The sequence below is a fragment of the Ctenopharyngodon idella genome, chromosome 14, assembly GCF_019924925.1.
Source record: "Ctenopharyngodon idella isolate HZGC_01 chromosome 14, HZGC01, whole genome shotgun sequence".
Lineage (NCBI taxonomy): Eukaryota > Metazoa > Chordata > Actinopteri > Cypriniformes > Xenocyprididae > Ctenopharyngodon > Ctenopharyngodon idella.
In genome coordinates, this window is record NC_067233.1 from 1,985,625 (window position 1) to 2,001,951 (window position 16,327).

General features: G+C 38.1%; 1 protein-coding gene across 1 annotated transcript in view; it reads left to right on the plus strand.

Annotated features, from left to right (window-relative positions):
* gabrb2a (gamma-aminobutyric acid type A receptor subunit beta2a) overlaps nucleotides 1-16,327 on the plus strand; it is a 53,202-nt gene that overhangs the window by 10,694 nt on the left and 26,181 nt on the right. The window contains 1 exon segment of the mRNA XM_051859765.1: nucleotides 8,870-9,090. Coding sequence (XP_051715725.1) covers nucleotides 8,870-9,090 — 221 coding nt within the window.

Genomic DNA, 16,327 nt, shown 5'->3' on the forward strand with positions numbered 1-16,327 from the left:
TTATGAGCTTAGATTAAGTGAAGTTAATGTGACAGATTTCGCTTGTGTAATCTGTTAATATATCATCCTGTGATGGGGTGTTAGGCTGTTAAATCAAACGTGTTTAAGTAGCTGTAGAAAACGCTCCGTTGGGAATAAAGGCTAATCGGGCCAGTCATGCTATCAGCACCCCGGGTATGACCACTGGATCTTAAGTCCATCTCTCTTACAACCTCCAATATTTAGAGGCTTGTGCTTAACCAGTCATTCGGATGGTTTCGTTGTCATGACCAATTAATGAAGTCTCCCAAGTCCACGGCGACTGCGTTGGTGTTTCTCTTATTGGGAGAGACAGTGAAACTATGGCAGTGGTGATGTTAAGTGCCCTGTTATCAGCGTTTCCCATCACAATCTCTTTACGCTCTCATTTGCCGCTTTCCACAAATAGGGACGAACAGAAACACTTTGGTGCCGCATGACTTATTCAAAGCATTAGAGGCACAAATCCCATGTTTTTGTTGTGAGAACTTTTAGATATGTTATATAACATGAAATGAAAAGCAGCTAGATTTAAACACAAACATTTTGTGCTCAACCCTGTTACCACATTCATTTCCTGCATTACAAAACATGTAACTTTCCTTAAAATCGTGACACCCCAGAAATTACATGCTTTGTATCCTGTTTACAGCATGATGGTAATTGTATTTAACATAATTAACATGCTTAACATAATTGTAATTGTAGTGTTAAAAGCATTCATCAAGGTTGACAATTCCACCCTGTTTTGCAAGGAATTGTAAGACAAAAATGTCGAATAATTGATTAGTCAGATGACCCAGTCTGTTGTGATTGGTCTACTCTGATCTGATTGGTCTGTTGTAATCAAAGACTATAGAATAACACAAGATGCATTGTTTGTATTGTTTTGAATGAGAGAAAGTGCAATGCGCAATATGGCGGAATAAGTCCCGCCTTCAAAATAAGAGCCAATCGCCGATTGGTAAAGTCACGCGTCACTGCAGCGGCCATTAGAAGCTCCGGTTCCTATAGGAACAGTCAGACGCGCTCAGTCAACAGTCAAATGAGGCACAAGAGACGCGCATTTAGGACTGCGCATGCACATTAGCTTAATCCAGCCTGAAAAATATTTTTTTTGTCATGATTCGAGCATTTACAAACAAAATTTATGAGACAATTGTTGTCAGATTTCATTGGTGATCTCAAATATGAAATTTAATCGAAAGCTTGGCGAACAGCTTTGGGGAATTTGATGTTTCCCCATTCAAAGAGATAGGAGCTGCACTTGAATGTCCGAGAGGCGTTTCAAAGATGGCCGCTGAGTGAAATGACTTGTCTTAAAGGGACTTTGGTTGTGATTGATCTACTCTGCTCTGATTGGTCAGATGGCCCAGTCTGTTGTGATTGGTCGACCGCTTACAGCACATGCTGGAAATGAAAAGCTCATTAAGATATCTGAAAATGGATGTTTATTTAATATTTGTTAAAACTGTAAAAACTGCGCATTATGATTTTAAACGTCTCAAACTTTTGCTTGCAACAGGTGTACAAAAATTACAAACCTCATATCAAATCAATAGAAAACAATAAACCGTTCATATAATATTCAGTTTGACATTTTGAGGTGGAAGAAAAATGTTTTCTAAAAGTTGAGCACCTCCTTTCACTAAGTATTTGTGTGAAAAAAAAGAAAACCTTTCAGGCCCCACCATATTCTTGGAAAATGCCATTTATTTCAATGCCTGGAAAAAAGTGAATCATGTTTTGCTTGATGTTAATTTTGCATAACTCGTTTTTTAAGTGGGTTCTGTGCAGTGTAGATGGATGTCTCCTGAACGTGATGAGTGCTGGATTTGGGTTGTGACAGGCTTAATGGAGAACTCCCAGCAGCCTCTGCGTCAGTGTCAGCTCAGTGGGAGAGACCCGACAAATGACGTTGTGTCATTCTGTCACAATCTCAATATGATCTATCGATCTGGGTATCCATCTGAAGAGCTGGCATGCCTCACTTTATCTTACATAAGGTTGTTTCACAGATTTGCAGTGCTCTGCTGTAAATAATGCTATGGCAGTGATCAACAATAAGGATTTTTTTTTTCTGCTGGCCCAGTCGTTTATACTTTTGTTTTTTACATGCTCTTCCAGTATTTTTCACTGATCCAACCAGAACAAAGTTTTATTTTTATTCTTATTGTTGAGCCCTGGTTTGGTGTTTTTAAATGCTGGCTTGTGCGAGCCAATGGAAGGAAGTCGGTCAGTTGCAATGAGAGTAAAACTGTTAAGACAGATCCTGTTTCAATGACTTTAAAGGGGTAAGTCAGTCTCTGGTGTCTCCAGAATGTGTCTGTGAAGTTTCAGCTCAAAATACTCCACAGATCATTTATTACAGCTTTTCAAATTTGCCCCTATTTGGGTGTGAGCAAAAACACGCCGTTTTTGTGTGTGTCCCTTTAAATGCAAATGAGCTGCTGCTCCCGGCCCCCTTTCCAGAAGAGGGCGGAGCTTTAACAGCTAGCGCTTCGGTTGCTCATCAACAACAAAGCTGGAGAATCTCACGCAGCCAAAATGAGGATTGTCAGTAACGGTGTTCAGCCTTACATTGTTCAAACCGGAGTCGACACTGATGGAGAGACTCAGGAAGAAGTTACAACTTTTAGGACGTTTCTGAATGGTTAGTGGATAAATTTATGTAGTTGCTGTGGAGTTGATTCAACTCATCCACTAGCATGTGCCGTCATGTTAATCTTTTGTGCAAATCCAGCATTGAATTGATCCTCGTTTGTGAAGCAGTCCGGCGTAAAATGACGGCATGTCAACAACACTCTACTACAACAACTCTTCCTCTTCTCTAAAGCAGCCCAACATGGCCTCGCCCCCTTTGTTGTGTGTTCTTGTGGGCGGGGTTTATGTAAATTTTAGAGTTAGTGATGTCAATAACCCGGGAAGAAGCTCGTTGTAGTCCCTACCAGCCGTTTGTTGTAGAAAATATCTCCCTTTGCATTGAACTTTGAGCGTTGTAAGTTTGCAGATGTTGTTTATGCTCAAACAGCAACATTACACACTAACTAAAGTTAAAAAAGTGAAATCATAACCACCCCTTTAGAATAGTTTTATTGAATACAAAGACAGCTTTTTCTTGTGTCTGAGACTTCTTTAGTTGACGATTTTTCATGTCACATAAAGAATTCATAACCAATGCGCCCTTAATTAGTACATTTATGCTGCAGATTTAGAGACGTCCTTGATTAAATTAATTTGCACTTGCAAATTTCAGCTCTGTTAACGATGATTAAACAGCGCAACAGAGGCTTTTTTGCTCTTGCAGAACATCTCTGAGATTGTTCACTCAAATATTAATATTCTGTCATCTTATACTCACCTCATTCTACTGTGGAACACAAAAGGATACATTTTGAGTAATTTAATGGTCCCACCTTTCCTTTATGATGCTTTGCTTGCTTTCTAAAACTTGAAAGCTTCAGATCCTTTTGCATTGTAATTGATTAGAAAAGAGTAGCTAGATGCTTTAAAATTTCACCATATGAAATAATAAATAAATCCATAATAATAATAATAATAATAAATCCATTATATATCCACTGCACCTCTATTTTCATGCATGATTCTATTAGCAGAGAGGGAAAAATCCACACGGTTGCATGTGAGCTCGCAGAAGCTGTGTGTTTGCATCTCGGTTTGAGATCTATTGATGTCAAAGAAGAGTAAACAGAGCCCAAAGAGGCATCTGCTACCATCTGTGACCATAGTAATTATGCTCACATTTGGCACTGAAGCCAAGAGGAAAGTTCCAAGCCCAGGTGTTCCACATTCTCTACCCTGGCATCCACACTTCGCTCGGAAAAATGTATATTTAACCTCTTTCCCCAAAATGTTAATCTACAGAAAGTTTTTCCCATTTTTCTCCTGGTTTTTTTTCTTTCTTCATGATTGATAACCGTAATACTCTAACATATGCTATGTGCACTCCTGTTTCATTGTACTTCATTACTCAACTGGAACACTATAGGACGAAAAAGCTCAGATGGCGGAATACCATTAGGCATAAATATCATCAAAACATTTCCTCATGCATAGCACAAATCTCATTCTTTCTTAAATGGAGATAGTTCATCCAAAAATAAAATATTTCTGATGATAATTTATCCTCATGCTGTTCCAAACATGAATGATCTTCCTTCTATGGAACACAAAGGAGATTTTTAGCAGAATGTTCATGTTGCTCTTTTTCTTACAGTGACGGTTAATGTTTAAATTTACCTCATTCGTTCGATTTGAATATGTGCATATCCATGAAATGCATTTACCAAAATATGAATGAGATTTGAGGTCTGTGGTGGAGAAGGTGATTTTTAGTTAGGGATGCACCGATATGAAAATTTCGGCCGATACGATAATTCTTTGTATATATGATAATTCATATTTGAAAGCCGATAACCGATATATTGGCCGATAAATCTAAAACTAAATTTTTATATCATTTTTGAGAGCCTGATTACAAAAACAAAACTCTCACCATTAAACGCCATGTCCCAAGCACACAATTATAATGTTCTCATTATAATTTTATGTAGTCTATATGACAGACTTTGCTGTTCGTTGCACTGTATTTTCCTTTTTGAAGTGATTTCAATCATGTTTCAAGCAATTCAAAACCAAAATGGTGGACAGTGCACATCTAAAGTGTCTCAGCTGAAGGAAATTATTTTTCGGCTTTAATATATCGGCCACATTTTCTTATTAGGCCAATAATGATAACATTAAAAAGGAACATATATCGGCCAATACCGATATGGTGGCCGATATATCATGCATCCCTATTTTTAGGGATCTGACTTTGTTTTTTACCTCACACAAAACTATTGTTTGACTTCACAAGATGTGAAATTAAGAATGTAGAATAAGGTCATGCAGAATAAGGCATTAATATGTGTTTTATAAGTACTAATAAACAGCCAATATTCTAGTAATATGCATGCTAATAAGCAACTAGTTAAAAGACCCTAAAATAAAGTGTTACCAGTTTGTCCTACTCAAACCAATTATTTTGAGCATCATAGTTTACAGTGTGTATTTATAGAAATATTAATTTATTATTAATTTACTTAATATAAATTGTCATTTCTGAATGCTAAACTGAGTGATACGTGTCTCTTACAGGGTTTAATATGAAAATAAACATAATTTTGTTATATTGGATGTGTATTTCATCTTATATAACTGTAATCATAATAGTTGCATTGTAACTGTCACATCTGGCACACTTTATACCCGCAAACAACCGTGTACAAACCACACCTGGGACTAATTAAACTCAATGAAAATGCTGAAGCCTCAAATCATTTTTACTGTGTTTATTCTAGTCAAACTTCAAGTGCTGGAATGATGTGCAATTACTGTTGTGTAAATTTCCCTCTCCACTTCTTGTGAAGTAATGTCTCGATGTTCCCTTATTCCCTATGGCATTGAATTCTCACTTAAGATGGCGGAACACCCTCTAAAGTCCACTTTGCAGGGCATTTATGGTCGAATAAAACGCAGTGAAACCGGTTTGAAACGACATGAGCATGAATAATGCATTTTAACACGTTTTATGTCTCAGTAAGGAGACGTCGTGAACAGGATTTTAATTAAAAATGGATAGTTCACCCAAAAATGAACATTCTGCAATCATTTGCCCATCCTTCATGTCAGTTCAAAACTATATGACCTTTTTTCTCCTGCATGCGGAACACGAAAGAAGGTATTTTGAAAAAAGTTAGTAACCAAACAGTTTTTGACCCTTTGAAACCACATTTCTCAAAATATCATCTTTTATGTTCCACACAAGAAAGAAAGTCTAATGGGTTGGGAAGCACATGTAAAAGATGTTCATTTATGGGTGAACTATCCCTTTAAGAGTTTGAGGAGGCTAAAGTGACTGTCGCCCAAGGCATCAGCTGCTTCTCCTGAGGGAAACCTGCAGCGTAGATGATCAGCACCATCTTTAACCTACTCTATACATAATGACAAATGCTAGAGATCGGAGGGAATTATGAGAGTCGAGCTCATACCACTGACAACGGACCATCTGCATGCTCATTAGAAGTTTTATGTAGTCATATCTTTAATTTGGAATCTTATCAGTATAATTTGGATTTTCTTATCATATTATGACCTTTTTCAAAGTCTTGATGTTGTTTTTGGGCTCTACTAGAACTTAAATATTCATTATTTTCCTCATATTCTCCATTGTTGCAGCTCCTCTCTTCCCACCCTGCATCCCAATGTGCACACTATCCGCCCTAAATAGTATTGAATATTACTAATGTCACATACTATTTAGGATGGATAGAATCTGTTTAGTTCCTGTCTCTATGAAGCCCCTCCTTCTGAAAAGCACAATGCGCTCTGATTGGTCGGCTGGAGCAGTGTGTTGTGATTGGTGTTTGGGAAATGTCCCGCCCCTTACCATAACTGCCAATTTCAACACACCACTAACTAACTCAACCAGGCCCCACCCCTTTATTCTGCGTATGAATTATTTAAATGAGGAATATTGTGACGTGTTTGTTCCTGGAAGAAAACTCGAGACTACAATGGAGGTGCTTCAGGGAGTTCAGAAATGTTGTGCAAAAACTAGTAGTAGTGCAGTAGTAATATTATTCTTGTGTACAGGATATGTAATGGAGAATTGGGGCGTGTGTGTGCAGGTGTGTTTAGCGTGTGTTTGCTCATGCTGAAGTGGCCGGTTGAATGTGCACATGCAGGACAGTGTGAGTCACAGCTGGTTCTTCCAGCGGCTTTTGAATCAGAGGGAGGTTTGTCCTTTAATGCCTGAGAATAACTTTATCAAGTGTGCTGGTTATTTTTGGCAGCAGACGATTGCCGGTTTTAAGAGTTCCCTCACAGGTCACTGCTGGAGAGGCACGGAGAGATAAATATGGGGCTAGAAACTGCCTGCCACCGTTCAGCCAGCCCACTGCCCCCTCATCCTCTGGCCACGCTGATAACCACATCCAGAGCACTCCCAAAAACAAACCAAAGATAAAATCAGGGGCATTTTATCCCAGGAGGCATGGGAAAAGTGCCTGCTCAAAAACAGTTCAGATGAGAATTAGCGTTACAAAATATAAGCTCAAATAGTGTGTAAAACTGGTTTTTATAAACAGCTGATGCTTCACTGTGATTGGCTGATTACCGTGTCAATCCATTAATGCCAGCCTATCACAATTGCAGCCAGTCAACAAATCGGCCTGAATGTGTCAAACTGGTGGAAATGGATGGGCTAATTACAGAGTAAACAACTCGCACTCGGACATCATCACTTTCGGTCGCATCCAAATCGGAATGAACTTGTAATGACTTGAAGCACAGAGTGATTTGTGACCGAGGCGGTTTCAGCGAGCACTCAGCTGGGTTAAATTAAAAGGTGCATCTGCGTGCCTGCCACCATCTGCGGTGTTTACCAAGGATTTCTTGACTAATGATCTGAAAGAAGGCGACTGCTAAAAAAAACAGTTAGTAGTAACTAATGAAATAGACAATAAATATGTTTGTTATTACTGTATTTTTGAAGTTATTACTTTATAAGCAACTTGATGAGACTAAAAGCGTTATAATATGCATCATGTGGGAACATCTAAATTAATTAAAATAAAAATTTCACTGCTATTAAAAGGTTTGGGGTCATTAAAGGGGTGGTTGATTATGATTTCACTTTTTTAGCTTTAGTTAGTGTGTAATGTTGCTGTTTGAGCATAAACAACATCTGCAAAGTTATGACACTCAAAGTTCAATGCAAAGGGAGATATTTTCTCTGTTTAAGGACTACAACAAACAGCTGGTAGGGACTACAACGAGCTTCTTCCCGGGTTAGTGACATCACAAACCCTAAAATTTACATAAACCCCACCCCCGAGAACACGCAACAAAGGAGGAAGAGTTGTTGTAGTAGTGTTCTTATCATGCCGTCATTTTACGCCGGACTGCTTCACAAACGAGGGTCAATTCAACGCTGGATTTGCACAAAAGATTAACATGACGGCACATGCTAGTCGATGAGCTGAATCAACTCCACAGCAACTACATAAATTTATCCACTAACCATTTAGAAACGTCCTAAAAGTTGTAACTTCTTCCTGAGTCTCTCCATCAGTGTCGACTCCGGTTTGAACAATGTAAGGCTGAACACCGTTACTGACAATCCTTATTTTGGCTGCGTGAGATTCTCCAGCTTTGTTGTTGTTGAGCAACCGAAGCGTGAGCTGTTAAAGCTCCGCCCTCTTCTGGAAAGGGGGCGGGAGCAGCAGCTCATTTGCATTTAAAGGGACACACACAAAAACGGCATGTTTTTGCTCATACCCAAATAGGGGCAAATTTGACAAGCTGTAATAAATGATCTGTGGGGTATTTTGAGCTGAAACTTCACAGACACATTCTGGGGACACCAGAGACTTATATTACATCTTGTGAAAGACACATAAGAGGTCTCCTTTATGACCACAAACTTTTGAACGGCAGTGTGTATACCATAAATACACCAAGAAAACTAAACTAAAGGATTAGATCAGACGGGAAAAGCTCCTTAAAGTAACATTCGCAGGTTACCACTTTTTACAGTAAGGTTTGAAATATTAATAATAAATACTTAAATATTAATTACAGTGTGGTTTGAAATATTAACGTCAGTCTTATTAATATTAAATATTGATGTAAACATACAAAAATATTATAGTGTTGGTTGCCTTTTGAGAGTGTAAGGCAGATGCCCATATACTTTTAACCTGGAAACTGTGTAAACATCAAGTTGAACATGAAATTGAATCTGTTGTATAGTCTTCATGATCTCATCTTTTCCTCTTATTTTTAGGACTACACCCTGACCATGTATTTCCAGCAAGCTTGGCGAGACAAGCGCTTGTCTTACTCTGAGATCCCTCTGAATCTAACCTTGGATAACCGCGTCGCTGACCAGCTGTGGGTGCCCGACACCTACTTCCTCAACGATAAGAAATCCTTCGTTCACGGAGTGACAGTCAAGAACCGAATGATACGCCTGCATCCCGATGGCACCGTGCTGTACGGATTAAGGTACGTCCTTTGAGGTCATTTTCATTGTCGTTATCGACCAAAGCTGACTGGTAATCACATCCGGCAGAGGTCGTTTAACTCCTCTCATGAATCTGTCCGAACTCTGGTGCAAACTATTTGCAATCCACTATGGGTGTAATGGTTCAAATTACTCACGGTTCAGTTTTTATCATGGTTTTAGGGTCACGGTTTCGGTACAGTTCAGTATGTGATATGTTCAGGGACTACAGTCAAATAAAAATAAAGAAAATAAGAACAAATAATCAAACTACAAGCAACAGCACAATAACTACAATAGAGAAAAGATGAAAATAAAATAAACAGTGCTTTTCAGTTTTTCAGGTATCAAACAGTAATTTTCAGATACAGAAATTGAATAAAGTAAAACATCATTGCTTATAATCTTCACTTTATAAATTAAATAAAGATTAATCATTATTAAAGTTACAAAAGCTATTCAGTCTGAATAGCTTTTGTAAAACAGACAGGAGGAATATTAGGCTGCTGTCACTTTAAGACATAATGCACAGATCCAATATACTGATACTGAACACATGCGTTGTCTTTCTCGACTGTTTATGTTCACTCACCTGCTATGTTTGCTAGGATACTCGGCAAGATGGGGATGTTGACAAAATTTCTGTTTGAATTTGTCCGCCCAAACGCAATATTTGAAAGAGATCTCAATATTTGTACACTGTCTGAGATGCAGCTTTCTGTGTGCGCGCTTCAGATGAGTGAACAAACAAATCTTCTCACAGCACGAATGTTTAAATTTGCAAGGCTTAAATGAGTTTAGTTTAAACACAGATAGCAACGTGTGCTGTTCAGGTCTCACCTGCGAGGTCAACACAGTGTAAATGACTGGTCATATTAGAGCACTCCTATTGAAAAAAGTTTACAAAGAGTGTCTGTTTTGTCCACGTTTTTTGATCATCGCTGTTGTAATGTGTTGGAAAGCCAGAATGTGTATCCATTGACAGAAACATACATTAGCCTAACTCTGTCTGTCTTAAGCATTGTTATATTTAACAAACCATATTATAGATGCGCCGTCAGATTTAAGATGAACCGTGGTGCAAATGTTTTTACCGAGAACTGTTACACCCCTACAATCCACCCACATAACACATTCACGACATGTTCTGAGGCCTGTTTTTATTTTCTCTCTCTCTCTGCTGATTGCATTATGTCGGTGTAAATGACTCAACATCGGTGTCTATGTATAGAAGGGATGAAATTGTTGTTGCTAATTCCAAAGCTGCATATTGTGCTCTCTGTTCCTCAGCCTGACAGCAGTGTCCTTATCAGAAGAGTGCTTAAAAATTAAAAATCTGCATTGCAGCAGATAATTCACTGTTATTAAGCTACCAAAATCAATAAATATAATTTATAACGCTTCATTATGTAAGTGCCCAATTACATAAGCTATTTTTACATAACCCAAAAGGGAAAATGCGTGCAGAAACACTAAATGCACATGATGAAAAATTGATGGGAATGTGTGAGAGTGCCGTGACCTGGCCCGCAGAACATTGCTGCTGGGACTGCCAGCGCGCTGCTTTGTCAATGGAGACCTTCGTATGTGAGACAGCGCCGGCTGCGGCCGCGTGTGTGTGTGTGTGTGTGTGTAAGCATGTGTTGAAGAGGCAGTAATAGAGCTTTCTCTTTTGTGACATTTGAAATTTAGTGAGAATCTGTGCTCTGTTGCAGTTTGACATAAAAGAGTGTTGGAAGATGTGGTTTGTGAGTGTGTGTTTGTGGTGAGTGTGTTGTCCATGTAGGTGCCCTGCTCCACTAAGCCTGCCAAAGCATGTTCCTCAATTACCAGGAGAAGAAGAAAATAACAGCGCTCCTTTATAACTGTCTGTGAGAGCCCAGTCTGAAAATTTAGCACAGGCAGGTAGATCTGATTATCTTGCTCCTAAAAGACTTCAACCAATAATGCGGCCACCAACACAATACACAGGCTTAAATACAATTTCCAAGTCATAATACAACAACTGAGTCATTTTACAGCTTGGCAGTCTGTGTTGTCCTTGTTTTAATGGGCTAATGTCAAAACATTTTCTAATATTATGCCTTAGACATTTTCATATTCATTTAGTCTCATATTAATTTTTTTTATTGTTTGGAGCCTGTAAAAACCAAGAAACTTTCTTTGATGCATAGCACACAGGGCTTGACATTTACACCCGCCAAATGCGGGTGGATTTCAGCAGTGGTGTGTAATGCAGTCACTCTACTAACCACTTTGGCGGGTTGAATTTTATATATAATATATACATTTTTCAATTGTAGTGTTGTAAAAAAAATATCGAACCCGCCTCCCCTCACTCACTGGTTTCATTTGCTCTGGTTGTTGGTGTTACAGGGCCTGAATTTCGGTGTATTGCATATAATTTTACTCATTCCCGCAGATTTTGCGCTCACACCCACATAAAGCTGCCTCTCAGTACTAAATTGTAACTGCTTATTGTGCTTAAACAATCAAATACACGCAAAATAATGTCAAAATGCCGGTCTTGGTGAGTATTCACGTAAACACAGTCAGTTATGTGTTAAGTGAACATAAACAGTTGAGAAAGAAAACAGTTGAGAAAGAAAACAGATGTGTAACAGTATAATGGATCAGGTCTTAAAGTGACAGCAGCCTAATAAACCTGCTGCTAAATTATTAAGAATATCAATATGGCAGTTTTTCCCCATGGTATCACTGTCAAAATTGTGGCCAGTGAAAATGCTGAGTGGCTAGAAACTTAAAAACACTAGTTGCAGTGGCTGGTGAGCCAAAAAAAAGTTAATGTCAAACCCTGATAGTACAGTATCGATTTTGTCTATAGATACTGATTCACTTTGCTACTTATTCTGGCCAAGAATCACCTGCTTAGACACAAAAAGACTGAAGCAATATGTATTTAATTTTTTATGGTTTTTGGATATCTATTTTCCTTGCTACTGGATCAAACAAAACTCTGAGTATCGTTCAATTTAGTCATCAGTTCTTTCTCAAAAACATTCAGCACCTTTATAGTAAACTGTAGTATCTTTTTTCAAACACTACTCTGTTTCCATACAACCAATTAAAAATCTGTATGCCTTTTATTCCTGGAAGTAAATCCAGCCAATTAGATTATTACTTGCCAGATTGAGTAAATGCCTTCTGCTTTTGTGTGGAATGTGTATAAAACAGTCAGTGTTGTCTTAGGCCGAGACATTGAAATGTAAACAAAATGACTTCTGTCTGAATTAAACTAACATTGCAAGTATAGTTTTAGCAGTTATTGGCTTATTGTGTTGCGATGTGTCTCATTCACCGCATTTTGTAGCACAACATAACTCAGTAAGCAAACATTATGAGGAGTTCATCAAGTCTATGTACTAGGCTCAATTAAGAAGCATTACAGTGCAGTTAGGGCCACTTCTGTCTAAATGCAGTTGACTAGTTTAGGACATAACTAATTTAGGCTTATTTTGTTGCGATGTGTCCCATTCACTGAATTTTGGAGCAAACGTTATGAGGTGTTCAGCAAGTCTATGTACTAGGCCCAATTCAGAAGTGTTACAGTGCAATTAGGGCCACTTCTGTCTAAATGCAGTTGACGAGTTTAGGACATAACTAATTTAGACTTATTGTGTCGCATTTTGTAGCACAACATAACTCAGTAAGCAAACATTATGAGGTGTTCAGCAAGTCTGTGTACTAGGCCCATTTAAGAAGCGTTACAGTGCAGTTAGGGAGAGTTCTGTCTAAATGCAGTTGACTAATATAGGCTTATTGTGTTGCGATGTGTCTCATTCACCACATTTTGGAGCACAACATAACTTACTGTAGCAAGCAAACATTATGAGGTGTTCGGCAAGTCTATGTACTAGGTTCAATTAAGAAGCGTTACAGTGCAGTTTGGGCCACTTGTGTCTAAATGCAGTTGACTAATTTAGGACATACTGTAACTAATTTAGACTTATTGTGTTGCGACGTGTCTTGTTCACCGCCTTTTTGGAGCACAACATAACTCGGTAAGCAAACATTATGAGGTGTTCAGCAAGTCTATGTACTAGGCCCAATTAAGAAGTGTTACAGTGCAGTTAGAGCCACTTCCGTCTAAATGCAGTTGACTAATTTAGGCTTATTGTGTTGCGATGTGTCTCATTCACCACATTTGGGAGCACAACATACCTCAGTAAGCAAACATTATGAGGTGTTCAGCAAGTCTATATACTAGACCCAATTAAAAAGCGTTACAGTGCAGTTAGAGCCACTTCTGTCTAAATGCAGTTGACTAATTTAGGACATAATAGACTTAAGTAAATCTAAATTACTACACATGGTGACTGAGAGAAGAAGAAAAGGTGTTCTGTTTACCATCTCATTTACAGTGGATGAGCCACACAATAAAATGGAGACATGATCATTAATTTTCATTTACAGAAAGGTTGCTTATTATATGGAGGTGGAGTGCATCGGCTGGCGTTATTTTTTTCCAGAGACTTAAAGATGTGTAAGGGCAGAATAGGACAGCTTCTATTTATAGCCTGCATTAATTTATTTTGTGTGTAATCACACATTCCTGTGCTGTCTTTCTCTGCAAAGGTGGGTGAAAACCAGTGCAGCAGGAAAACTCAGATAGGACAGGCTTCACTGCAAGGAAAATTGCTGAACTGGTTGCAGAATTCAATACTCTGTCCTTTTCTTGCACTTTCTGTCTGATTCTGTCAATAGTGGCTTAGCAGGATCACCAAAGAAATATATATTAAATATATTATATAACATACAACAGTAAATACTCTAATCTTCATGTGACACTTTCTTTGCTTTTCCCTATGAGAGTATGACTTTTGAAAACATATCTTCAGTGTTGAATGTAACCATGAACTCTAAAATGATCCTATTTAATCTTTTTTTTGGCATTTGGCACATCATGCATTCAAGGTATACATTTTATCACTTAATGCATTCTCTAGGAATTGAACATGCTTTACAGGAATATTTTCTGAAGACACATTCCTGGTTTGCATGTGCATATTACGTCTTTGTAATCTCTCATCAAAATTTGCTCCGCCTCTGAAATGACTTTCCACCGAGTGCTCTTGTTTTTCAGCCCATCCCTCTCCAAAGAATTTTCATATAGATTATAGACCATTTTTCACCATCCAAACAATCACTACACTTTTTAATAATCACTTTCTAGTAATTCAGTGTACGAAATCCTTGATCCAGTTCGGGACTAAGATATTCACTGCAGCGTTTTCAGCGTTGCCACCCTCATAATGTAATTTAGTCAGAACCCCTGCGTGGTGTGTTGCAGACAGGCCTTAGTAAACAAGGTCGTTTGGAATAAAGGTACACACGGTGCCTTGGGGTCTGTACCCAACCCTTACATGAACCTGTGCGGTGCACGGGGAAACCGTAGTGCTGCAGCCCGGCCATGATGGATAGATAGTGTGTGGGTAAAGAAAGCAGTCTTGAATGTATACGGAGGAGAAGATCACAGTGTTGGGGGGTTTCAGTGCAGGGAAGTAGCAGTCTAATGGCACTAGAGAGTAAACAGCTCTGACTTTTATTCCTCAGACCCTTTTCAAGCTGATACAAGATGCCAGAGGCGTTAAGCGGCACTAAACCGGTGAGGGTCAGGCCTAGCTTCCTTCTGCTCTTAATATATTGAGCCAAGCCCTCTTCAAGCGGATACAAATCAAGCAGTAAGCAGCAGGTCACAGTGAGAGGGAGAGCAGAGAAATAGAGAGATGAGGGCAATTTTTATTTTTTAAGTTTTTCTTCCTAACTCACAGACTACTACAAATATAGCTGTGGTCTTTTAGTAAAATACACATTAATATTTGGCAAAAGTAACTACAATTAATAGACTTATGATGAGAAAGACTTTAATAGAAGAAGTGGTTGGGGGCAATTATAACACCTGACAAATCATTTTAACCCACTCTCACATAAGATCACACATCCGGGTTATAATGTTATTGCCTTAATATGTATTTATGTTACTTTGTTTTCTCCTTTTATATGGTATTATTTTTTTAGCTTTCATGAATAATGTATGTTTAAAGGAAAAGTCTCAGTGGGACCTACATTATAATTGTATGAAGTAAATTAAATCCTTATTACTAAAATATATTGATCAGCTAGAAAGTCGAGAACAGTCCACAACTAGATTTTTATATAATATATATATATATATATATATATATATATATATATATATATATATATATATAAATATATAAATATAAATATAAATATATTAGGGCTGTCAATAGATTTTTTTTTTTTTTTTTTTTTAATTGCGATTAATCGTGCACCCTTAATCTCGATCAATCTCACACTTATCGTGAAATTAAGCATACACCATTTATCTTGTTTAGCACGTCCATTTTGCCATCATTGCCTATATCCAGCAAAGTAAACGATCAGATTGAAGTGTGATTTTCACAAAACTGTATTTTTCAGCTTTTTTCAAGGTAAATTTAGATGTCTTTCCAAAAAAAGACACTTGCAGACTCCAAAAGGACACCAAATAACCAAATGATATGATTTCATATAATTCATACATTTATGTAGGCTACACCAAAGCACCCATAATAGTATGTGCAACAGCAAAGAGCTTGTTTACATTTTAGACAAGTCAAGTTGCGATACTGAACAGGACCACATGGAGATGCCAAAAAAACCACCTTGACCTGCATATTTACTAAAGTACACAGCAACATATACAGGACAAATCCAAACATTATCCTGAATGTGTGTGAAAACAGCGTGAATGTACTGAAATGTGTCTGTGCATAAACAAAATGTGCGATCAGTGCGTCGAGAGCGCTCATACATGATTTGTTTGTGCATTAATATAACAGACTCACGCATGCTTCTGTACGTCACCGCAATCGTCTTTACTTTGATTGCAATCCTCAGCCATAAAAACTTTCATAGCGAGACGCTGGTTTGCTCTATCCATGTGGGATGTTTCGACATTCCATTCAGACAGGAACAGCGATGCGGGAGGGCTCGCGCTCTTCAGATACAATGATGACAGATACAATATGACAGAGAGTTCGTGTTTTAAAGCGAAACAGACACTGGAATGAATAATTCTCTCTGTCATCTCTGATATAATCAGCATGGAATTTAAGATCATGTAACTGCGCGACGTAAATAATTTTTTCACGTTAAGAATTTTGAATTAATCGCATATGTTAACGCGTTAATGTTGACAATCCTTACATATAT